This window comes from Astatotilapia calliptera, chromosome 13, assembly GCF_900246225.1.
Source record: "Astatotilapia calliptera chromosome 13, fAstCal1.2, whole genome shotgun sequence".
In the NCBI taxonomy this organism is placed as follows: Eukaryota; Metazoa; Chordata; class Actinopteri; order Cichliformes; family Cichlidae; genus Astatotilapia; species Astatotilapia calliptera.
The window spans coordinates 11,581,216-11,607,741 of record NC_039314.1 but is presented as its reverse complement, the minus strand read 5'-3'; the positions used below and the strand labels follow the sequence as shown (position 1 = coordinate 11,607,741).

General features: G+C 41.1%; 1 protein-coding gene across 2 annotated transcripts in view; it reads right to left on the bottom strand.

The window, feature by feature from the left end:
• Window positions 1–26,526, bottom strand: part of slc35f3b (solute carrier family 35 member F3b) — a 49,359-nt gene that overhangs the window by 12,555 nt on the left and 10,278 nt on the right. The window contains exons 1-2 of one of the 2 annotated variants that reach the window (XM_026190034.1): window positions 10,843–11,116; window positions 879–1,218 (exon numbers count right to left, since the gene is read on the bottom strand). In XM_026190034.1, the coding sequence (XP_026045819.1) occupies window positions 879–1,218; window positions 10,843–10,918 (416 nt within the window). In that variant the 5' untranslated portion in view covers window positions 10,919–11,116. Of the gene's footprint in view, window positions 1–878; window positions 1,219–10,842; window positions 11,117–26,526 lie in introns of those variants that run through there. The other variant, XM_026190033.1, reaches the window with a different exon arrangement.

Sequence of the window (26,526 nt, the reverse complement as noted above, 5' to 3'; positions counted from 1 at the left end):
CAGCTTTTAACTTATGGGCCATTACAAATGCTGATACAGATAGATTAATTGTTTGTTAATGATCTGATGACCCCTCAGGTCTGACTTGAGATATTATTTTTAAAGGTTGTAGGTTTTATCTATATAGACAGGAAACTTTACTTTGATTTGATTTTTAATGACTGTGCTGTAATCTGGTCTGCTGTTGCTGTTGCAAAAATTGATTTATGTTCTGTCTTATAAAACTGTAACTGCTGAAGTCTTTGACCTTAGAAAAGAAACAATGCCCTTTGACTGAAGTCAGAATTTGTGTGAGAGCCTGTACTGCACTTTACAGTCACTTAAGGTTTTTTTTTTTATATCGTCTGTTTCCTCCGCTGTCACTGTGCGTGTCGGTGGGTAGGGGCACAGACCCGTACAGACTTTATTCACAGTCCATGTGCACCAGGAAAGGCGAGACAGAAAAAAGAGAAACAGTGACTAGAATTGATAACAACCTACTGCTATCGCCTACTTTAAGTGCATCAAAAGCTGTCAAACAAGTGTTAATTCATCTAAAATCCACCATCTGTAAGACTGGTCACAGGACAACTAGTCTTGGCTAAAGCTATAACAGAGTTACAGCACCCAGGCTGGTGTCGCTGCCATGTACCAGCCCATAAATTAAACAAAAAGGGGATGCTGAATATGGAGGTGCCATGAAAGAAGATCATGGAGAAGATTCATGGATGTAAAGAAGGAGGATATGTGGAAAATTCTGAGATTAAAGGATGATCACAACATGTCAGAGCACAAAAGCCGATTTATATATATATAAAAAGAATGATCATAATGTGACAGCAGCTTTAGTGCTTGGACCTCTAATGGAGCTTGCTCTAAAGGAGAGAGTGTCTTCTAACCTTAACCTCTGCCTGGCTGTCTGCCTCTCCGGACTCTTGCACAGGTGGCCGATGTAGTAGAGGGGGAAGAAGAGGCAGTTCCACGTGGTGGCGAACCAGGTGAGGGTGAAGGGAGCATCAAACTGCTTAAAGGTCAGCTTGGCCAGCTGGGTGGAGCCTGCCCAGGAGGAACACACGCACATCACCATGGCGACTCCCCATAGAGCCTTCCGCACTTGTACAGCTGTCACTCGGATGCAGCAGTGAAGCCGCCGTCTGCTGGAGCCGGACTCTGCTCCTGCAGCACCGGCCGACTGAGCGTCTGTGGTGCCCACCACATTCTCTCTGGAGCGATCTTCCCCTAAAGACGGACACATACATGACAGACTGATGTCCAAACACACCGATACTGCAGACCTGTACGCTCATTCATTATTTGACACATTTTAACATATTTGTCCTTGCTTATTGCTGAATTTTTCTCAACTTCCTCTTCCTCTGCATGTGCTTTAGGTGCCTGGTGGGCAGGAAATCATCAATGCCAAATAGAAACATCTGGGCCTGGTGTTTCCAGACTATGAAACTGTTGCTGGCATGCCACTTGATTCTTTCTCTCCTGCCTGGCGTCTGAGTTTCTGCATGTACTTACTTTCTTTTCAGTTCTTTCATGCTGTTTTCCAGCACCTTGTAGCACTTTCACACTATTTCCACTCCCATGCACGTCCTGCTTCACTGATGCCTACTTTTACACCTGATTTGATCAAATTATTTTGATAAAATGTCACATAAAGTGCTTTTTGTCACAGCCTTCAGAGGTTGCCAGGTTGTGGCATTTTTTTCTCCCTAAGCATCATGTGGATACAGTATATTATCTTTTGCAGCAAAACTGACTCCAGATCATACCAGTCTTGTCATCATTTTCCGGATAAAAATAGCTGCTTTCAAACTTAAACTGAACTTGAAGGTAATCAATCCGAGTTAGAAATGTGGCGATCAAGTGTGACAGGCGGCAGTGAAACAGAGGGCATATGAGGGCAGACGTGATATCCAATCCAAGATGACCTCTTCTCCACCGCATGAGCTGCAGCGGCATGTGTGTTTGCCCTAGCGTGCAAAGACACACACCGCAACACTTAACTTTTCTATTTCTCTTGTCAAAACCTGATAGCCTCCATACTTCTTCACTAATGTGAGAACTGAAGCGAAGTGTTGGCGTACAGTTTTCGGCCCCACTCTCACCCACTCTGTGCTTCAGAACCAATTTGCTTACCAAGATCATTTTGTTCTCTCAAATCACTGAACTTACCAACTTTGTGTCCTCTACAAAGTTCAGACACTGCTGCATGATCATGGAAATGACACACAGTGTTTTACAAAAATATGACAGTTAAATGCAACATTTATGGCAGCTCTTAACCCGTTAAAGCTAAAACAATTAAATAATTGCCATAAAATTCAAATTTGTTGAAGATGGGAGGAGTTATTGAACCTTTAAAAAAATAAAATAAAAATGTATTAATATTAATTTACATATATGAGTTTTAATTGTATCATATTTGCTACTTTTGACTTTTTTTTTTTAATTTATTGCTTAAAAACAGAACAAAAACTCATGTATCAAATATGACACGCTGGGCATTAAGGGGGTTAATTTAGACAGATAAGCTTTCACTCGATTTGTACTGATAATTAATGTCTTTCTAAAACTAACAATAATAAGAGCACTCAGATAGCACAATTCCCCCCGATGATATTTTTAGTCATGCTGACATCAGCCTGTTATGGCGTGATTGTGACATTATATGGCGTCAAACTGAAAAACTAAAAAGTGTATCGTACAGCCCTCTCCATGCCCTTTCATATGACATATTACTCGATATGATTTCTTGAATTTTTTTAAAGGTCTACTTTGACCTTGAAAGTCAAAAACCACAGTCAAAGTCAAACGCTTAGCCAACTTATGTACTGACGTCCCCCGAGACCTATAATATCGTTGTGATGTTCAAAGTCAATCAGTAAAAAATTGTGTGTAACATAAAGTTTTTACAGATTTTCACAAATCATTTTAGGCTGTCTTTTTGACCACGTAGCTAAACCCGCACCACCTAGAGCAAAACTACATGACCGCAACTCTGCAATCCGTTTAGTGAGAGTGCAACACAATAAACAGCACAACCTCATATCAGCTCTACTTCATAACAGCTGCATAATAGGCATCATGCATCTTCGGTCGCTTCCTACCTTCCAAAATGTTGAAAATGAGCGATCTCCCTAATGGTGTTTCCAGTGGTAATGATGTGCTGCGGGGAGCCTTTTGCCAATTCATCACTGCACTGTATGCTGTTGACTGGAATACTGAATGCACTTCAAAGGGCCTCGGTGAGGGAAGAATAAATTTAACTTGATTTGATTACGCTGTGGAAATGATTGTCTGACGGCATCAACAGGACACTCAGCTCTCAAAATATTGTCGCTGTGCCGTATCAGTTGTTGCTATATACGCGGCACTGTCTGCAGTTCTGTGAATGTGATCTGTGTAATAATAAAAGAATAAAAAAAAAACCAAAACAAATAAAACCACCTTGTCTAATATAACCTGCATATTTTACAAAAGAGCTGTGTAAGGGGTCATCCATCACACCCAATGAGGCAATTCACTGCTACTGGAAGAGCTGACTCTGACCTTTCCAGGTGGTCTCATCATACCGTAGATTAACTCCCCTGATGACTCTTATGCTAATGCCCCGGCTTCGCCGGGCTACCTATACTGGCTGCACGAGAGATTCACGTTCTGTTTATCTATCGCAAACGTCAAAAAGAGATGGAGTTAAGATGCGGCGCTGTTAGAGGAACCTGAACAATGTTCCCTGCTGCTGCGAAAGCAACTGACGGATCTGACAGCACGGAGGCACAAAAAAAACTAAAGATGATTCGAGATCTTTGTCATTGTCACCGCAATGAAGTGATGAATCAGCAGTGGCCAAAAAAAGAAACAGGCACACATGGATGTTTATCAAAGTCTTGTGCACAGGGGTGAGAATTAAGTTTCTCTATTCTGAGCTCTGAGGCCTCTTTGTCTTTTTCTGAAGGTCATCTCTTTATTGGTGCTGCCCATTTTGTGTCCTTCCTGGGCCTCCATCCCGCATCCTGTGGCTCTGACCACATCTCTGGACCACAGTTTAATCTCCCAAATGTGATAATGGACCAAGCCAATCAGCCCCCAGGCAGACTCTGGGGCCTAGCTAAGCATTATCAGCTCTGGCACACTTAGTGAAGTGACAACATTAGTGATATTATACAGCCTGTACTCCAGGCTGTGGCAGTTACCACAATACTTAAATACAATAGTCTGTCTCTTATTAAATAAAAATGTGTCATGCAATAAAATACTAATTAAAGCCCCTGTAATTAAATGCAGAGCTGCAAGTATATCTTCCCAGACTAATGACTTAAAACGGAGCGCACTTCTTTTACACTTAGACTGATGGTGACTAATGATGCTCTATGAACCCTGAATGCCAGTAACGAACATATCGAGTGAACTCATCAGTGTGCTGGATCTGAGTCGATGGAGTGGCCCGGCAAAATCGAAGGGCCTCTCCACTAATGACATTTGAAGCTATTATGACCATAGATGAAATACTCAGACCGAGTCTTCTTAAAGTGTTAAATGATTCACCTTTTTAATTCATAATCTAATGTCAACCGTCAAGGTGAGTCTGTCACACTTAGCTGTCTGGAGCACAGGAACAGTGCATTTCTGACATTTTAATAATTAATCTCAGCCTTTGCGTGCACTGGATCGCAAATTAGTTTTAGTTTTAGATTACTGTGATAGAAAAATTAAACCCTGGATGAAAATGTCTACATTTATTCAACCCATTCTATGTCCAAATATACTTCATTGGATGCTAACGGACATCTGCAAAATTGCAGGAGACAAGAAGAAAGTGTTTCTAGGGGCAGCTTGTGATCTGCTCTGACAGCTGTGTATGGCTTCTTCTTGTTGCTTCCTCAGATACAGTCATCCCTACTGCTCGGTAGAATGAAAGCACGCTAGAATCATAGGATTTAATAAGCACAGGTAAACTAGTAGCCTATTAGCATCTATCTATTTATCTACAAGTGTATATTTGTTAAAATATGGCACAGTAAATCAATCTTTGTGCTGCAAGCTCATATATCTGCCTGAAGTACTTTAGTCCACTAAGCACCTCGTATGCCGGATACTGAACATACATCCCACTCCCAGTAGAGGCAAAGGACTCCAGTGGATGTTGAGATTAATCTTGTCACTATCGAGCCAGTTTTCCAGCTCCTCTCCCTCATAAGTCTGTGTTTCCCTGCTTCCCAGCCAGCCTTCCCACTTCTGCTATCCTCCCTCCCTCTGCAGTCTCTGCAGTGCAGATCTCTCCTGCTGATAGCTGCAAATCCCAAACGTGCCAGCAGAGCCCTGCCTGACTGCTCGCTCTCACACTTCAAAGAACCCGGCCGTGACAGGCTGAGAAAGTCTCGATACGTCCCTGTCTTTGCTCCCTGAACGGGCCACCGCCCAAGCCTGGTTTGCCAGGGCGGCAGGGTGCAACAGTAGGGAGTGTTTACCCGGGACCTCAACAAGGGGAGACGTAGTGGTAGGAGAGTTTTGTCTGTTTGGCAACACCTCCGTGGGAGCAAGAGTGCTCTGCCTCAGCGATTCAAGAGGGTAAACAGATCAATCATACACACACACACACTTCAGAGAAACTCTTCTCCTTTTATTTACTGTCTTTGGTTTTGCTTGGTGATGAATACAAATTAAGTAGTTCAACTTACTCAAGCCAACATTACAGCATGAAGTCTTTGTGTAAAAACCTTAAGGAGTCAGATCGTCTTAATTTTGACACTTTTACTTTTTAGTGTCATTGTACAAGGCTGAGGGAAGAAAATCTCTCATTTTTAAATAAAGTTACCCGCATAGTAAGGTATGACTGAGGTGTCTTTAAGTAAGTTGAACTGAACCTTTCACATTTTTTGTGTAATGCTCTGAAAAATAATAATAAAAAACAAGCAAACAAATTCAAAATCACAGTTCTTCTTCTTTAAACTGGTTTATGGCTGTCACACAGCATCAATCACTCAATAAATACCTCAATAAAAATAAATCCTTCAGATCCATGTTGACTTATTTGGTTTGTCAGGTCTGACATAAGTCTGAGGCAGAGTGTTTTAGAAATACTGTTTTCTTTTTGCTTGGGAAAAAAAGGCGATTTATATATATATACATATATTTTTAAAAAACAAAAAAACCATTAACTGTACTTTTATAAAAAAGGATGGTAATTTAATCGCAGAGACAGCTAGAAAGACAAGCAGCACACAGACAGCAGTTACTGTCTTTGTGGCCTCAGAGTCTGACAGACAGTGTGAGTCTGTGATACTTGACTGTGACAACTTGGTCAGGCCAAGCTGTCAGTCAGCGTCCTTTCAACACACCAGAGCAGGCTCATCTGACAAGCCTGTCCCACTCAATAACACAAAAGAGAGACAGGCGGAAAACACACCCTGCTGCGTCAACCAGCTGATAGGTAGGACCACATGGGCTGAGGGGACTAAAGGCCCAGAAGGGCAGACAAGGGTGGGTCAGCTGTTACTGATCCTGCTCTCCTTCGTTCTCGGTTTCTCCTTCAACCTCAAAGGACAGCGCGGCGACTTCCTCACCGAGGAACAAACTTGTTGTTTGTGTCTGCCTTGACCTGCCCAGCTGGTTCAACAGATGCTCATGATACAGGTCAATGCTGCAGCCCCCTTCATGCCTTATTGGTTACACTGCGTGCATGCAAGCAGAGAGTGATTGTGCAGGTCTGCGCACTGTGTTTTGCAGCAGAGTAATAGCAATCATATTTGGCATCGGGTACGCTAAAGGATAACCCTGTTCTGAAGCAGCCCTCCCTCGCTTGCAGTGCCTTATACCAGTGAATGCACTGTGATGTACCCGCAGTTTAACAGACTGGCAAGAGTCCCAGCACTTTCTGCGACAAATCAATATTTAAGAGATTGGCCACAGCATTCCTGTTAAGGTAATGGAAAGGCAACCACGGCAGGTGTATGCTGAGTGTCTGCCCAAACTGTGGTTTTACTCCCTTTATTGCACCCCAAGGCCACTGATGACACAGGGACTCTATCAAATTTCACAAACCTGAGTCACGACTGCACCTTTTTTTTTTTAACACATCTTAACCCTTTTATTGTGTCACTGCTGTGAGACACTCGCAGTTTGGCAATTGAGTTTTTAATGGCATCAAAAAGTATGTTCAACAAACTAACTGCTTACTCACTTTCACAGATGAAACGCACGTTTGCACACTCGAGTATTCACATTTCTGTCTAAATGGCTCAAATAAATATAATTTTTTACATTTTTGTTGTTAAATTATTTGTCATAAACAGCGTGTTAACCCAACCACAGCTGTAGCGTCTAGTCTGCTGGGTGCATTGTGTATTTGGAGAAGACAGGCAGTCTTCCTTCTCACCGAAAAGCTTTTGGATCAGCTCACTCGATTTAGGATTACCGCTGAGGAGCTTCGTCTTTACACATATTTATAGCGGGCTTTGCTTAAACGCACTGCTTTTACTATATAAATTACAAATATAACATACAGAAAAGAAGTCGTGCAACAAACCTCCAATAACGTTCGGCTTCACTCACAGCCCTCTCTGCACACACGCATGCTGTACTTGATAAACCTAAGCAAAAGCTCGGCCTCTTAATAAAACAAAAGCCCTGTCACTGTGTATTCAATGCACACTTATCAAGGCCCAAAGACCCGTTTCACTGGCTTTTAAAATACATTTAGCACGAAGATCAAGATTTACTTTTGCTCCTCTGACAACCAACAATTTCAACTCCAATTACGCTCAAAGAATGAATGTGAAGAATTTAATAAGGCTGAGGAAGAAACTCTAAGACGAATCCCACTAATACTCCCAGTAAGCTTTTTACTGATGTATCTAATACATGCACAATATGTACATGCAATATGTTGACCTCTGTCTGGCACATGTAGCCTGATCTCCATACTGAGGGTGCTGCTGCACATTTACATACAAATAAGACACATGCAAATGAGTACAAGATTCAAGATTCTGTCCTTGAAGCAAACATGCGGTGTTCGCTTTCTGTAAAGCAATGATTGCAATTCAGATTTTTATGTTCTCTGTCTTGAATCGTCCAAATCATTTATGTTTTAAAGTTGGCCCATATGAATATACTTGGATCAGATAGATGCACAGGCGCAAAAAAGCAGAGCAGGAAGGTCAAAATAAGAACTCCTAACATTGCCCAGCACTCAAGCGTCCAACTGCTTTAATCAAGTTAATCTAAAGGGTCTACTTCTCTATACAAAGGCTTTTAATTTGCTATCGTCTGAGTGGCACACATACAGAAACTCATGGTCAAAGTGCATGAAGCCTTTTGGGAAAGATTTAGTGTGCCCATAACGGCAGCTGGTGACCAGCTTCCCGGGGGGGCGTATGTGTGCTGAATCACTCTGAAAACGTGCCTGCACAGTTTCAGAGGATATAATTAAATTGCTGAGATTAAAGGGACGTTTATGAACTTCTTACCCCTGCTTATGAAGATAAAGGGACCGACATTCCCTAAAGACGCCATGGATAGAAATACGTTTAAAAGAGAAATCAATAATAATTATTGTCTATGAGAAGAAAACACAGAGGAAGCGGTAAATACTCCAAAGGAATGAATTAAAGCTGTAAGAGACAACATTGAACTGTATAACCAGAACCATGAGTCAACCAACAAAGAGGAGATCATAGGATGACTATGGAAATGCTTTGTGATGAAGAACAGATTGGTTACTATCCAGTAAATGTATCAATTCAAGCAATAAATGTAAGAAAAAATAGAATTTCATGTTCAAATCAGATACTGTACTTGTTGCTTCACGCTGTGTGGAAGTGTGCCTGTTCACTGGACACAAAAAAGAAGAGAAAAGACAGACCACTGACAATTCAAGACTGGGGGATAAAAAGTCTTTGACAGTTTGCTGCAGGTTGTTAGTGAGGAGAACAGAGTTTTCAGTGCTGGTGTTACATAAGCATGAGAGACTCTGAAAAGCTGCATGTTGATATGCTGTGGCCCCCTGTGATCCCCCCACTCCTCCACCACCACCACTCCTTCAAAGCAGCTGCTAAAAACGAGCAGCCGAGCGCTCACATCACAAACTTTACTGCTTTGACTCCCCTCAAAAATTTACAATACCGTTTCATCCCCAACACAAGACGCCTATATGCACGTTTTCTCTCCCCGCTGCCTCGTGTCACAGCAGAGTTTTTGTCAAGCCTGTATACACAAGCTTGTCAAATAACACCCCGCCATCCCAGCTATTCTGAAAATAAAACCCGTCGACCCTGAAATTTACACTAATGAGCTTAAAATCTTTGGTAATCCAGCAGCACGGATTATTCTGAAGTTACCCGGGGCGCCTTGTCTGAGTGTATGCAATGCAAACTAAACACCTCGGGCGTCGATTTCATCCATGTCCATTTAAAAACCTGCATAAAAATTGGCCACTCACCTTCCATCTGCTGGTTGAGTGATCGATTATGAATAATGAAGCATTTTCAGATGGTTTCACATTAATGCTCCAGACTATAGCAAACTCCCAAACAACAGGAGCAGAGACAGAGTTAAGTCTGAGTCAGCAACAACTCGAGCCCTGCATGACGGAAGCAGAGAGGTAAACAGTTTAACAAGTATTTATGTGACTGTTCTCTTAAATTTCTGTGTTTTATGTAACCTAATAGCTTTTTTTAGTGGCTTCACTGATGATCAGTCACCTTGAGCTTCAATACTGCACTGCACAAAAGTACAGCCTCCACCAAACCCGTCATGGTCACGCAATGAGTTTGTCTATAAAAGCTCTGAGGTTCTAGTTTCATGTTGTGAGTTTGTCATAATGAGGCTCTATGAAACTCACCAAAATAATTGCAGTTATTTCTCTATTTGATCCAGCTGAAAGGTGAACATCTTTTCTGCAAAAACACTGATGTTCAGTAGTCTCGAGTAATAGATGGGGGGGGGGGAGCATAACATCAGCTCTTTGCACAAGAATCAGGCAGAGGAGAACATCATAGGAGGGATACTGTACAGGCATCAAAGGGACTATCACACTATACTCTTTCAAGAAGGTGTTGAGAATGCTGCAGCAGACACACACACACACACACACACAAGACACACACAAGAACTCCGAGAGGTGTTGTCTCTTAATGATGTCAGCAGGAAATGCCAGCGCTCCTGCAGATCAGAGGGATTTTCAGACGAGACAGGGGAGACCCAGTGAGACCCAACATCAAGCTATGAGGAAGACTGAAGGACACTACCACGGAGCGTTTAATGGGACCACCGATAACACGCTTGCTGCTGGGTTCATGTCCCGGCTGCCCTGGCATTATCCGCTGGCATTTTAAGCAGAGACTCCTGCAGCCTGTGATGATGGGTACACGGGGGAGAGTGCGAGGGGAATCCCTGCTGCAATAACAACTTAAGACCCTCCCCAAGGACCAGTACATTTTTGGCACAGCCTTCGCGAGTCGCGCTCATTCCCAAAAATCAGTGCGTCAATAACGCAATCATTTAAACGCAACGGAACAAATTTGTCATCGTTGTCGTATAACGAGAGAAATAAAACAGCCTAACATCCAAGTGAAGCATCTGACATCACTCATGTAAAGAAAATGGATCTTGAGCCTTGATGTCAAAACCCACAAATATTGCATCATTGATTTGAAGTTGAGCGCTTGACTGATTCCCGTCGCTTCGTGTTGCTCACAGTGAGATTTTCTAAAGTTGATCCTTGTCTTAAAAAACAAAAACAAAAAACGATTCGTGAACAGAAATATTTGAGCTGAGCTCCGGTCTCTGTCAGAGGCACACCGGCAGCCCCCAGTTTGCGGGGGTACAGGCGGTCTCAACGGAACTCCCTACCTTCCACTTTGGTGAGGGTGAGCACCGGACTGTTGCAGGCGGACAGCGGGGCAACCCTTGCAGAGTGTTTCTTCATGATGATGAGCTCGGATGGGCAGAGCTCCGAACCGCTTCGACTACATCCCTGAGGCTGATTTGGTGCAGACACCAGACCTCTTGATGGGACCCTTGATGTTTCTAGAGCCGGTGTCCTGCTGTCTGTCCCCTCACATCCATCCAACCTCCTGTTTTTAATTTTTCTCTCTCTCCCTCTTCCCTCTCTCCCTCTCTCTCTCTACCTCTGTCGGATCCCCCCACCCCCTTCCTCCACTTCCCTCCCCAGATCTGCTGTATCCAGTGCGTCCTGGTCGGTCTCTCCTTCACGTACAGTTTGGAGATTGCTGCAATTCGCCAACGTCACGCAGTAATCCGCTTCATAACCACGTCCCACCGCCCATCCACCCACCACCCTTCGTCGTGAAACTCTGCTTTCCTCCCACACTCCCAGCAGCCGCGATCCCTCCGGGACAAAGCAAAGTCTGCATGGGAGTGAGTAGACGCAGTCGCTGACCCGGAGATGTGCGTTAAAACTCTGGGCTATAAATGGCCTGTGAGACAGATATGATGGGACCAGTACAGTTTAAGTGGGAGGCTGGTGTGGGTGTGTTTAGTCTATAAAAACTGCAATTATAGCTCATGATTATAATTAAATAATATGATGTCTTTTCCCCTCTTGATGAAGTAAAATCCTCACAATTAAAGCTTAATGAAGCTTCCAGTATCTCTGTAATACAGCTTGCTGATGGGCTTTTAACACGGTGGTTTTACAAGCTCATGATTTTTATTTGTGATTTAGTTGTGAATTGCCTTTAAGGTTATGTAATCTCAAAATTGCACAGGGAATTGCATGTTTTTGCATTTACTGCAAACTTCTTAGGAGGAATGCACCCACCCAGTCTTTTCTTTTCTAGTTTCCCATCTCCCAACCATTCAGATACTGATGAGCTTATTGTGGATTGGTGTTGTCAGGGCTAATAATTAATAAGTTGCACTGATACCAAGCTGACATATCAGCGTCTACCTAAGAAAACTAAGAACACTGTGATACCTACGTATATGCACATGGTCTGCACCTGTTATTACATAGCCATGAATAAATTGCATATTATATTGTAGCATATCATTACCATATTAGCAGATAGGTGTACAAATAAACTGAGTGGCCTAAGTTGTTCTCCCAATACTTCTTCTCTGTGCTTGTCACATCTATGATTTGATAAAGATGTCACCGTTTGCATTCTTCTGATAACAGAAATGAGCCGAGGATATCTGGATTCTTCTTCAGGTGAACGAACGAGAGGCGCTGAAACCATTTCCAGTTCCTTGGACTCTTGTCTTTTTGATCTATCAACGACAAAACTTGGCTCTAAAGCCTGGAGTGACAATTCAGACTTGTGTGTGTTTCATAACTCTCTTAAACTGAAAGCTGTCCTTAAACTGCTGCTGTTGCAGCAGCTGGTCAGCTGAAATTGTGCCCCAGTGTATCTGTGTCATGTCATTCCATGTTTTGCTTGTGTTTTATTCCTGAGCAACCATTGGTGGATACGTCAGAGAAGAGCTGTCAGCGATTCAAATTATCCAGCTCCATACTTATCAGAGAGTGCCTCTGATCCCTGTCACTATCAGAGTTAATGTCTTTGTAGACATACAAGTGTGTGTCTGCAGAGGCTCTTCATATGTAAGTGTGATCCAGCTAAAGGAAACTGTGCTGAATAATTCACTTTTTAGATCCACAGTCAAGCAACAATCCCTTGACCGTGGCTAAATAGGACAGGGAGCTCTAAAAACACTCTGCCCAGACGCATTCTGGCATCCCTCAGCAACCACTGGAAATGCTGCACTGGATCTACTGAATCCTTTACTATTTTCCACTGCTACACATACTTCCTGTGTTTGGGTTTGAAAAAGGGAAATGTCAGGGAGAGCGGATGAGGGCCAATGGATGAAGTGCAAGAGCTCACTGTGAATGAACTAAAAGAGCAGAACAGGATGCTTGATGGATAAACATTATAAACATGTCACCTGTGAATTATATTATTGTGTGTCACAGTAAAAATTTCCACAGCGTGTATGTGTGTGTATGTGTGTTTGTAGTGTGTGTGTTTAAGGCTCTGCAGCTGCCAGATGTCTTTGTGAGCTGATGTTTTCAGCTCTTGGTGCCTTTGTGTGTTAAAGACATGACGATTCAGAGACTGTATACATGTTATTACCAATAGGAAAGACAGGGAGGTGGAAACAGGTGGAGTGGGTGAGATCATTAACAGATCCCAGTCAGTGACTCACAGACTTTTATCTGCAAACACGGAGGAGGATCAAACCAGTCCATGCTCTGAGACACCACATGACAACTCCCTCTCTCTAACAAACAATCTACAGCAATCAGTGTGCATGAGCTGTAACGGCACATAAAAAGCCAAATCCTTTGAGGTCCTGTCCCTGCACCAACTCAGCCGTATGGATCCTCCTTTTTATCCCTAAAAGAAGCAGATCCGCAAAGAGAGGCGATTATTCTTCCATGTACACAGGAATGTTCTAGTGTGCTCCAAAGAGCGGCTTGTACTTTTCTTCCTTTTGTTTATTCATGCTGAATAATGGGGGAAGCTACAGTAGCCATTTTCCAGCTCAAACAACACGGTTTAGCAGCACTGTGTGTTGAAAGATCAGGGAAATATTTGGTCTAAAACAACATTAACACATACAGTAGTGTGCAGAAATCTTGAGCCTGCACTCATTTTTGTATATTTTGCTAAGAAATTGGGAAATACATGTAGCAAATTATTGAAACGTAGTAGACAGTCACTGTTGTACCTCTCTCCTGAACTCCTCCATACTTATTGACAATCATTTAAAATTTGGATATATCACAGATTTTACATCTAGCTCTTGCGTAATTTGGCATAACTCAGAATTTTCTCCCTCTTCTCTCACATCCTGTGTCAGGTATTCACGGGACTTTTTCCTGTTTCTTTTTTTCTTTGTTACTTTCAGATACTGCTCACTTAGGCCTGCCACTCCTTTTTTATCTTTCAGTTATCTGATGATTTTTTATGTTTTTGAAGGTCACACAGTGCACCATGCGAAGATATGCCAATTTTTAACTATTAGCTCTTCGGGAATCAATTGTTGGTGCAAAAATACTATTTTATGCCAGTTAAACTGTGCTATCTTTTAGCATTTTCTGTAGATTCAACTAAAGACATTGGAACAAACTGAGTGTTTTTGCAACAGGCTGCTTGTAACAAAGTGACTAATCAAAATTGGTTCTTTATTAAATTCCCTGTTATATATATGCACAACACCAGATCTTCCCTTGAGTTATGTTCCTTTTCATCCATCCTGCAGTCAATTTAGAATCAGCTATTAAACTAAGTTCATGCATTTCTTTGGACTGTGGGGTGAAGCTGGAGTATTTGGAAAGAACCCACACAGACACAGGGAGAAGATGCAAACGCATGAGTTTCTTCCTGTGAGGCAACAGTGCTAACCACCAAGCTACTGTGTGCCCTCTGAAAATAGTCAGGTACAGGAGCCAGGGCGGAATATGAGTGAAAAAAACAGCATGTCCAAAGAAAAACTTCCAAATGCTTCTAGAAAGTCTGGGGGGTTATCACTTTATAAAATTACACAAAAAAAAGTCACCATTTGGAAGAAAAATATAAAGAAATGAGATACTGCATTCCCCCAAAAATGTGGTGGCCTTGGGGAAAACATCTACAGCTATGCAAGGAAGACACAGAAATCCAGCTAGAAGTTTTCTTTGTAGCCAGCAAAAATCATAACAGGAAAGTAGTTTGAAGCAGAATCTCTGGGGAACAAACTGACCTACCTTCATAACCAAAGGGCAGTTTTTGCTTTGGATTAAGATGAAACAAGAAGCAAATCTTTTGATTAACTCCCTACTTGATATAACATGTATTCACTCCTTTTACAGTTTCCAGACTGTGTAAACTTGGAGCTGGATGGGAAGGAGTAAAATGAGGTGGTGTGGAAATCTATTTCACTGATAATGCATTCAAGTATTACAGCTGCAAGTTGGACTTGATATTGGAAGATGATTGACTCGGACTGCTAAAAGGTGTCCAAGAGTAAAAGTTTCAATGATTTCTTGTCTGACCTAAATAAAGTAACAGTGGCAGTACGAGTAAAAGTGCCCAGATTAATTTGTGCACAGCTGTTTTTTTTCTTACAGACAGTCCAAGCTGTTGTAGTGCATCTTTGCCAGACACTGCCAGATTTGTTAACGGCATTTCCTTATCCAATGACACTGCAAATCCTGATTCAAAACAAATCAATTCCTTGTCTTCACATCACGAAAGCCTCAGTTTGCTGAAATAAGGGAATATTGGAGGCGCCCAGTCACCTCCTAAAGGACGTGAAGCAGTTCATTATGTAATTTTATTAAACACATGACCCAGGAGCCAGAACTAGCCTGTCAATTTATTTTGGTCAGTTTTACAATCTTCCTACTGACAAAGAGCCACAGCCTGGTACACTACAGTAAAGTAAAAAAGTAACAGATAAACCATCAAGTAACAGAAACCATTTTCTTACCATTCACCATGGGAAATGTCATTTTTTTTGTGACCTTAGTAGCTCAAAATAAAAATGAGAAAGGACATTTCCTGTGAATTAACAGAAAACTTTTTTCATTACAGGACAAAGTACTGAAAATAAAAACTGAATGAGCTGCCAGTATTGTAATTTTGCACTTTTATTTCTTGACATTTAAGCCAAAAGAGCTGCGCTGACATGTTTCTTTGTTTTAGTACAGCAGCATTTCCTAATAATGTAGAAAAGCTGAGACGTGCTTTTGAAATTGCACTTGTTTTCCTAAATATATATCAAGGATTAGTCATGTTGTTAAATGTCTTTACAACAAAAGTAAAGGAAAAAGGTGGAAAATGTTGCAAGTTAAACTTGCTGTGTTTGATGCCGTCACAGGGATGGTTCATGATTCAGCAGTAAACTGGATAATTTCCAGAGGTTCACTTTTTTGCAAACTTTTTCCACTTCATTAAAATGATCGAGCACAATCACAGTACACCCAAAGATAATGGGGTATAGACACACACATACAAAACAAACAAAAATAGGACAATTAAATTTAATGTTGCCATAAATATTAATGACTCATTATTATTGATGTAAAGTACTGGCTGTGTTTTCGTTCTTTGTTTCCTTTTTTAAAAAAATCTTCCCATTTCTGTCTCCCAGGGGACTTCTGACTCCTGATTATCAGAGAAGAATACGGGGCAAAGCAGCAAACATAGAGGCTGGGACTTCATTACAAACCTGAAAGAGCATGTCTTGCTATGCAATAATACCTCCCAGGGTGTGGAAACAGAAGATGAGGTTGTGGCATAGAGTCCTAAATAACAGCTTGTTCCCAGCACCGGAAAGGTCAAGTCAAATTAACTTTCCCTCTTCTGAGGTCCTTTACATCTTCAGAGAAAGACACAGCTCATCTCTAAAGGCAAGTGGCTGTCGAGGTACCGCAAACAGTGGCAATTCACAGGATTAATGGCCTTAGTGGGGTCCTCTGAGAATTAGAAAACCACTGCCAAAACCACTTTCCCTGTTTTTGTGACACTGCAGAGCTACTTGGCAGCACAGGCTCGCGCTGGTCTTTCACATAATCTCAGATACACCCTTGGGACTATAAATCTCTGCTGCCATAGTGTAACTGATAACACAGCTGCAGGGACATTTTTGTTAAAATACAGACTGAAAGTCATTGAAAATATGTGTTTACACAACACATAAATTCAAAATGATTTTTAATGGATTTTGCAAATCCCTTGTTGCCTCGGTGCATTGCAGTCTTATTGCTTTTCTTTCTCTATGCAGGACAAAAGCGCCATAAATATTTCATGATAGAATAAACAATAATATTCTGATCCAGCGCTTCCACATAATTAAGCATCTGTGGTGTTGCCATCCACAGTGTCTGGCACTCCCCACAGTAGCAATGTGTGTGCAGTCTGAGAGTATGCAAACACAACATCTTTCTTCAGTGGACTTGTTCAGTTTTTGGCTGGCAGGATGATTTGTTTTACTGAAGTTATGGAAAAATAATCATAGAGTTTGATAAAAATGGATAGAACTAATAACCCATATTCTCACATGTGACCTTGATTATCCTATTATCCTGATAGCAGGTTAGTTCTTTATCTATTTATGATTACATCAAAGCTGCCAAATTACATAAAAATTCAAATATATTTACTTTATTCATTTAATTTCTCAGCAGCTTATTAGTGCCCAATAACATTTGCAAACCAAAATTAACAGTCTGACTAGCACTTTGCAAAGGTTGTAAACAGGTGAAAGAGATTATGACCTCCAACCACTCAAAACACTGTCGGAAGACAGAGAGCCAGACGGGGAGGCACTTTAAAATGTGGGACTACCTCTTAATTACAACCACAGCTAATAAAGTCCGTCCGCATCTCTTAAATGCCGTCAAGTTGTACCACCCAGTGATAGCACTTGTAATCACACTCTGTCCCGGTGGCCCACGCTTAATCAGGAAGAGTGAGTCTCCTTTAAATTTACATCCCACCAGAGGAATCAGCTCCTGCCAGCACATTTCTCCTTCCTAATTAAGGATGTTTCAAGTCCACCACATGTTAAGTGTAAAAGTCTTATTTGTGGTGCAGCTGTGCACGAACACCAAAAGGTTTTATAATCCTGTAAACAGCCCAGCACACTGGGCAGTGGTGAAACACGAAGGATTTGGGCCACTACTACATGTTTATGCCAGTTAGGAAAATTGAAACTGATGCTAAGGCAGGTATGTTGAAGGTTACTTGTAAATGTAACTTGACTCTTATCCTTATTAATACATAATTGGTCTTGCCTTGTCTTAAAGACCTCATAGTACTATTTCATTTCAGTAGAGCACTCCACTCTCAGACTGCGGGCTTACTTGTGGTTCCTACAGTATTTAACAGTGAAATGGAGGCAGAGCCTTCAGCTTCAGGCCCCTCGTCTGTGGAAACACCTCCTCCTTTGGATTCAGGAGACAGACATCATCTCTAAAGTTTGGGATTAAAACTTTCCTTTTTGTTAAAGCTTAGGGCTGGGTCAGGTGTCCCTGAATCTTCCCTTAGTTATGCTGAAATAGGTCTAGACTGCTGAGGGCACTGAGCCATTGACCCTCCATGCCTTTTTCACTACTTTGCATTTAAGCATTAGTTATTGCTCATGTCTGGCTCTCCTCCACACACTGTCTCCCTCGCCTCATGCCCAACCAGTCAAAGGAAATGGCCCCTCCCTGAGCCTGGTTCTGCTGGAGGTTTCTTCCTTTCAAAATGGAGTTTTTCCTTCCCACTGTTGCCAAGTGATTGCTAACAGGGGGTCATGTTATTTTTGGGGGTTTTCTCTCATAATTTTGTAGATTCTTTATCTTACGATATAAAGCCTTCAGGCAACTGCTGGTGTGATTTGACATTATTAAAAACAAAATTTAATTGAACTGAACTGAATTGAATTTATATTGTTTCACCTACATAACGACCCATCTGTTATTTACACATATAATAAATGTGACAGACAGTGACAGAAATAAAACAAGCATTCATCTTTTTATGGCAAACATCAGTGAAATCAAGAACAGGATATAAGAGATGCAGTAGGCATCGTAATGTTGGTTCAGCTTCAATTTCTGCTTCAGGTGTGTAGCCACTAAGCAGGATGTAAAGAAGGCATTTTTGAGGGTTGAGCTTAATATTATTAATGAGATCACTGTTATTATTCTCATTTACAGAAATATTGTGCACCTGTTTTAATGGCTTTCAGCATCCGGTTCTATCGTCCTAGTCTCTAACTGCCATCTTCATCACATTTCTTAACAAAGCTACTGATGAAAAGAGCAGGTTCGGTTTGAGGTTACCTCACCACTGCGCGAGCTCTGGTTTCATCATTTGCATGATTGTATTTGCTTCCTCTGCTCGAGGAAGTTATTTAACCATGACACACTACATGAGCAGAGACTTTAATCCTTGTACCACGCTTACCGGTTAGAGTGAGAAGTTTCCCTTAGGAGATGGTTTATGTCTGCTGAGAAAGATATTTTACCTCCACTAAATGGCACTGGCTCCCTCTGTTGTCAGGTTACAGTATGATTAATTCCTCTCTAAGCCTTACTGGGTAGCTTAGCTGGGGAAAAAGTAAACTTTGGGACATGTTAAACTGATTTTCAGTTTAAACCCGTCCTGTGTTTAATTGGGGGGAAAAAAGAGAAAAAACAGAAAAAAAATTTTTTTTAATGCATTTTCCGAGCTGTCACCAGCTATTTTTGCCGAAGCTGCTCTTCTTTTGACTGCACTTATCCCGCAGTGCTTGAAATTATTCAGATTGCTCTAAATTGCTGTAATTACGGGGCAGCATTTCCAAAAGCATCTCGTTGCCACTTGCATTCATATCAGGCTGTTACCCAAACCAGAAACGTGTGGGCATGAAATTCTAAAACATTATTATACATGAGCCTTTATTAAGCATAAAACTGTTAAAAAATTGAATATTATATCAAGGCGATGAGCTCTTACGCCAAAGCTAAGTCTCTAAATGCATGCACCAAATAGCATATTTTGTATATAATGCTGCCATGTAGTATTTTTAAATTCCCGTTTTAATGTATAAATAATAAATGAACTGAAAATATTGAGACTAGCCTGCTGATAACAGTTGTTTAGACGCTCAGTAACATCCTCACGTTGCAAAGTGCTCCTCGCGCCTGCAGGGGGCACTGTGACCACGTCTACTCGCTGATACATAAATGACACTTGCTCAAACTGTGGATGAAAAATGACCAAGAAATCCAAATACAGCCCAGCAGTGGAGAAGAAAAAAAAGTGGAATAGCAGTAATGAAAGGTGATGAACTGACCCACATACACAAGAAACAGCAGACAGAGACACATACACATATAACCTGTACACTTCACTTGTGTAAGAACCAATAAACACCTTTAGCACATGGTGAAGAAAAGACAAGATCCTAAATTAATACACACACGCACACACACAGGTAAAAATAGTAACAAAAGCCATGTCAGCTCTTTGTACTCACTTTCTTGTCCTTTCTGGGGACACGGTTAAAGCTCTGTCATGCTGTGAGGGAATCACTCCAATTTTGTATTTGAGGGTTTGTGTTTCTTTCTCTTTTCCACCAGACATTGAGGTGAGGTGACATAAGGGCTACAGAGACTCCAGATCGACACAATAAAACAGAGGCAGATGAATTTTAATGAGTTTCTATAAATGGAAAACAGTTATATACATATAATAAACGATAACCTTACAGCTTTCAGTACCAAAAAAGAACATAACGTTAGATTTTACTCTATTGGCAGCCTAATGTGGTATTAGCAAAATGAATTTAAAAGGTCAAACAGCTTAATTGAAACAGCTTGACACAGTAGATGTTAATCAAATGTTGCACATATGGTTGCAGCACAGTCTGGCACAGAGAAAAAAGCAATATCACACTGCAGCTCCAGAGACAATTCATGTTTGTATTCACCTTTTCATGGGTTTGCTTATTAAAAAAAATAGAATCGCTATCATATCCCTAACTCAAAAACTGCATAACAGGGTAATAAAGAAATAACAAGTACATTATGGATATATAAGATATAACTGTCACACCCTGGATATGTGAGGAATCTTCATGTATCAGCAGCTTTCATGCACAGGCACACTGAAAGTTATTTTACACCAAGTTGCAGTTGAATAAAAGATTCATTATAACATGAATAGAGTTTGGCAAGTCGAATTTCAAAATAAGTCTTCGCTGACTGTCTTTTATCCCCAGAACTTTTGATATAGTTTTATTGATCCCTCAAGCATAAAGCATAAGCATTTTACCCTCTCTCTCTAATTTGACATGCAGCACTGAAAAACTGGGAAACCACAGTCGATTCAAAGGGTTGCAGAAGGCGTGAGGAGTTATTTATGTCTCCTCGACACGTATAGGCAGGTGATCAAACCCCAAACATGCAAATTAGAAAACACCCTGGCTCGCTGCCAGTCATATCCTGCACATCGGCTTTAAATGACACTGACAATCAGCGGCTAAGCCTAGGATCCTGCATATGAAATGGAGAACCTGTTGAAAACTTTCACTCGGTGCTCCGACAGAAACAGCCTTTAACATGAGACCTTAGATGAGGGATTCAACTAATCTTCATCTTTGTTCCAAATGGCGCGATGGAGACTCCCGACAGCTGTGCGCGCATTCTCGGCACAAAATGAGAATAATAGTGAAACAATACACCTGAGACTCTACACCTCAATTACACCCAGATTTGGTGATTTTCTTGAACGTAATTGAGCCTGACAGACTCACAAAAACTGGGCATAGGGCTCTATCGTCTGTGGTTAATAATGCAAAGACGGGGAACAGGCTCAAACAACAGAAAGCAGCAGTTAAAAACAGTTGTCAGTTGCAGCAGCGACAATATAATAGCCTTTCCCAGGGAGGGAAAAGTGTTTTCTTGTTAGAGACCAAACGAAAAAAAGAGATTTATTATTTAGCTTCTGATCTGTTAGTCTTTGTCTTTGAAGTGTTGATTAGTTGCCGGGTCCAGCTAGATCGCTTTCACCACTGATCAAACTGGTTTTCTGAACACTAGTAAAACCTATCATCCCATCCACTACAGCAGAAGGTGTTTGGAGAGCCTTCAAAAGACCAGCAGGTGTGCGTGCTGTCATCAGTGTAATATTCACACTCTTTTTCTCCTCCAGCTCCCCTTTTTCACTCCAACCTCAAACACCGAGAACAGCCAGTCAGTGAGTGAGCAGTCAGTGCTGGACAAAAATAGAGCTTGATGCCTTTGTGTTCCCATAGCTGTAAAATGCACAGCTTTGTGTGCGTGTTATAGCATTTATGGAGGAGCTGCTTTCTTCATCAGCTGCTGATGGAGTTTCCTAAATGAGGCAATTCATCCTTCAATTGAAAGTAGATCTTATTACAGGGTAGTCTCCTCATTATAAGCGTAGCATAAGAAAGATATGCGAAAAATATCATGTTTCATTCTTTGCAGTAATTACCCTGGATTCAAGGGTGGAAAGGAAAGAGAGGTGCGCTGCATTTCAGGGCTTATCTGATTTTCAGACCATTTACGCCATTTAGCCAGGATATATAATGATCATATTCAAGCTGGGGAAATGTAAAACTCTTATTTAAAAATAGCAGACAACTCAGTAAACTCAATAGCCTGTCATAAACACTATGCTCCTCACTAATTCAATGCACAAATCATTAAACTGATATAATCTAAAGTTCTCTAAGAAAATGGGAAATAGGTGCAGCATTTTGCTGGAACCTATATGGAAATACAGAATATAAATAAGGCAAAAACACTGAATCTCTTAGCCAAGCTTTCTTGTAGTTTCTTTGAGTAGTCTTCAGGAATAGTTCTCCGGGCTGCTTGAAGGACATTCAAAGCTCTTCTTCGGATGTTGTCTGCCTTTTCTTCCTTTCTCTGTCAAAATGATGGCACACTGATTTAATACTGTTGCACTCCAGGCTCTGGGGAGGCCAGTCCATCACTAATATTGCTACACTGTGGGGGTTTTCCCCCCAGGTATGTTTTTACTGCATTGGCAGTATGTTAGGGATCATTGCCATGCTGAAAATTTAAGCTGTTGCCCATTAAATGCTTTCGAGGTGGTGTTCCATTTAGTGTTGTGGAAAAATCTACCATACATACTAACAAATATTTGAGCCAGAAATTTCATATTGGTATTCATCACTCCACAAGACTGTTATTTCCATCCAGTTCTTGTGGAATTTGCAATACCTCGCCCTTTTCTCTCTGATTTCCTTCCTTAAGAACGACTCAAGACCATTTCTGATAAAGCTTCAGCAAACAGTAGATGGATCAACTGAATGGCAGATCCCTGGAGGTGTTCCGCGTATTTCTCGAGTTCATTTTAGATACTGTTCATCTGCAATTTCTCCTTTGTCCACATGGCACGCCAATATATGAAGCTTTTCGCTAATATCATTCTTTAGGACTCTCCTTCATGCCCGTTAAACTGTCTTATCTTTGTCATTTTTCATAGGCTTCACTAAATAAACATGCTTGTTTGCAGGTATTTAAATATACAATTTAACATTGGTTCTTTGCTAAGTTGTCTGTTAGGTGTAGACACAAGATTGATCCGTCCTTTGAGTTACTTTTTCCATGCTTGAGGGATTCATAGGTCAGTGTTAAGTTGTTTAACGAAGGAAAACAAAACTCAAATTCCTCTGAAAATGGTCAGGTACAAGAATTAGACTGAAATGAGTGAAAAGTAGCCAATGTCCAAAGAAAAATGTGGAAAAAACCCTCTATAAGCTTGGAGACCTATTACTCATGGCCACTTTAAAAAGTTACAAGATAGTCTGACTCCTTGGAAACAAAATATAAAGAAATTAAGGCGTGAGACTTTTGCACATTTCATTAAATGTTACCATATTTATTCTTGATCAGGAAACAATAATAGCAGCAAATTCTCAACACAATTTTCATCCTGTGAACTGATCTGTCAGAGTACTGGTTTTAAATGACGGTGTGATACTTGGGCAAATGGAGGCTTTTGCTTTCTTTGATTTGAATAAGCAATCTGATTAAGTAGCTGCTCTGTACATGTAGTGGGCTGAGAGATGTGGACCAGTCAGTTCCCTGAGGGTAGAGGAGGTTTAAGCCTTCCTGGCTCCTTCTGCGCTCCCCCATTGGCTGTCAGTTCTGATCCACGTCCGCAGCTCCTTTAATTGCCTGATTTCCTGACCCAGCGTTGGATACTTTGGATACTCCAGCTGAGGGCTGGAAGGCTATAATAATGACTTATAGTGACATGCACGGGGAAGATTCACTCCCTCGGCTATCGCATCTCTCACCATCCAACTACAGCCCCATTACAGACCTCTTAATTTAATACTTAAATCCTCCCATTATGATATAGAAGAGTGTTTCTCACAGAAAATTGACTTTCTTGGAAGACACCAAAAAGTTTCAGTTCAGATGAAACCATCTGAACCAAATCAAGGAAGATACTTTTTTAATCCCCCTGCGCAGACTTTGCATAAAACTGAATCTTTCTGCATGTTTTAAAGACAACTGAGATGCACTGATATTGCTTTAATCACAGTACAGATCATTTTCTTTCAATTATGCATTAATATACTGCACTGAGACTTTAAAGCACAGCAACACTCATAAAAACCAGTCATCTGGGGAGTTTTCAAAGCTTACATTGGGTTATCGTTCATCACTGAGAAACTCATTGAGGAACCAGGGAGATAGCTGGATGTCTGGTGGCTCATAGCTTCTAGAGTCCACAGAAAATCAACTGCTTACACTCACTCATTAGTGAGACTCCTGCGAGCGTGCCAATAATCTGTGAGATGGAAGAGGAGATTGAGAGACTTGCCTTGACAGCAGCGTGCTCCTTATAAGTGTGATTCTGATGTGGTATTACATCTGTATAATCTTATCTATTTCAGTTTACCACCGCCATCCTTCTATTTAATTTGAACCTTTCGGCTGGTTGAAGTCCAAACTTGTAATACGGTAATTAAATCTCGTTCTAAGCAGGCCATAAAACCAAAATATCGCTTTCAAAACAGATTAAAGGCGCTGCCTGTGCAGTGCTCACTGATGATTATTCCCCTCTGAGCAATTTTAGACAAAAGGAATCAGATGTCAAATGTTTTACCAGTGATAAGCGGTGATCATTTTCTCTTGCAGAGACTGGCCTATCATAGCCCGTGGCCTATCACACGTTAGGCAGGGTGTATAGGAGGTCTCTATCATCTAGATATAGAAATAGATTAATCCTGTTAGTCTTTATTGTTGCTATTCTTCCAAAGCACGCTCTTTTTCTCTGACAGATCTGTTCAGGCTTTTCGTGGCTTTTGTTCCTCTCTTAGGAAGCAAGTCTGTCTCACACATTCACAAGTAGCTTGCACATCGAGTATCATCAGGTAACACTGGAAGGAACAGTTTGACATTTGGTGAAATGTGCTTACTCGCATTCTTCCTAAGAGTCAGGTAAGAGGATTACCCAAACGGATGTCTGTGTAAACAAATCTGTACAAAACACAGAGGCAGGAAAATGTGGGGTTTTATGTCTAGGTGAAAAAAAAGTATGCAAATTTCCCAAAATGTCAAACAAGTCCATTAATCCTGGGATTGAGAAAAGGGACAAAGAGCGAAGCTGCTTCATTGTGAATAGTGATGTACAGTGTTAGCATGAAAAATTATCCGTCAGCTGCAACAGCTTCCTTGTGCTTTCACTGTAATGTTTTATCCCTGCTTCCCCCCGGGCTGCACGAATACAACCCTCCAGCCCCAGAGCACTAACTGTTCGCCATCTTTTAAAGACAACAGAAAGCACAGCTAAGACCAGCTGATACATGAACATTGTGCCAAATGAGTCTGTTTACCAGACCTTGCAGCATTCATAGCTGTTCTTTCCCTTGCAAAAGACCACAATACATGCATTCAAGTGTCATACTGTATGCTGAGATCAACAGCAGTGATGGTACAGACCAGTTTCTCTTTAAGAGTAAAGTCTAAGCCAGATGAACCTGTGGCTGGGAGTGGCTGGACTTCAAGTTTCAAGAGTATATCACTGACATTTGTGCAATAAAACTGCAGCTCTCTCTCTGTTACAAAGCTTCAGTCACAAATACATTAACATATATAACAAATAACTTCCAGACACATTAAATAGGTAAATAGGAAAGAGGTGTACGCAGACTTTGCATGACTACAGTGCCAGAAAATAGATAATAGTGCATTTTTTAAAAGGCTCTTTAGTTTTGTGGATAATCATGCACCATAAACTATATGGCCATGGCTTTGTGCATCTTTGCTACCAGCAAAGTCTTGTATCTGGACCGTATGTAATCCAAACATATAACGCCCTCTGGTATGGTAAAGCGATGCCGAGTGTGTCAATGCCACGCTAAGGTCAGTCAATAACTGGTTCAGTCGTTGGGCATTTTTAAGTTGCTTGTAAATCAGCAATGCTGCCAAATAAAAACTACAGATCCATTATGAAATACTGTATTTTTAATCTGTATAATAAGGTTTGATGTAACTGTGCTCTCAAAACTAGGAAAACCTGTGCAGATACTGAACCCCAGGATGCTCTACGTACGAATGTGTGTGAATGTTAGATAGGAAAAAAATTCTTATGAATGAGTGGATGAGACACGTTGTATAAAAGTGCTCAAGTAGAGTAGAAAAGCGCTTTATAAGAACCGGTCCCTTCACACAGTCTTGATTGCAATGATGCAGTCTCACAGCCCGATGTTAATGATCAACAAAGTTGTATCCATTTCTAACAAACAGTTAAATACTGACCGTATATCTGCAGCAACACATCAGTTTAGCACACTCAAGCACAATATTACTATTCGCTTACTTAAAGTGATCATAATCAGCTATGACCTTTAAAAGCTGTCCCTTTATCCTGCTGAAATACTTCATGCAATTTATCAACATCGGTGTTTATTCCCGGGGACAAAGTATCAGGTTTAAAACAAACACAAATTAGAACTTGAAAATGAGTCATCAGCTCTTTGCTGTGTGCCTCTGGTTAATGTGACTCACTAATGCAGATGAGAGGAGCGCTGACCCTGGAGAAA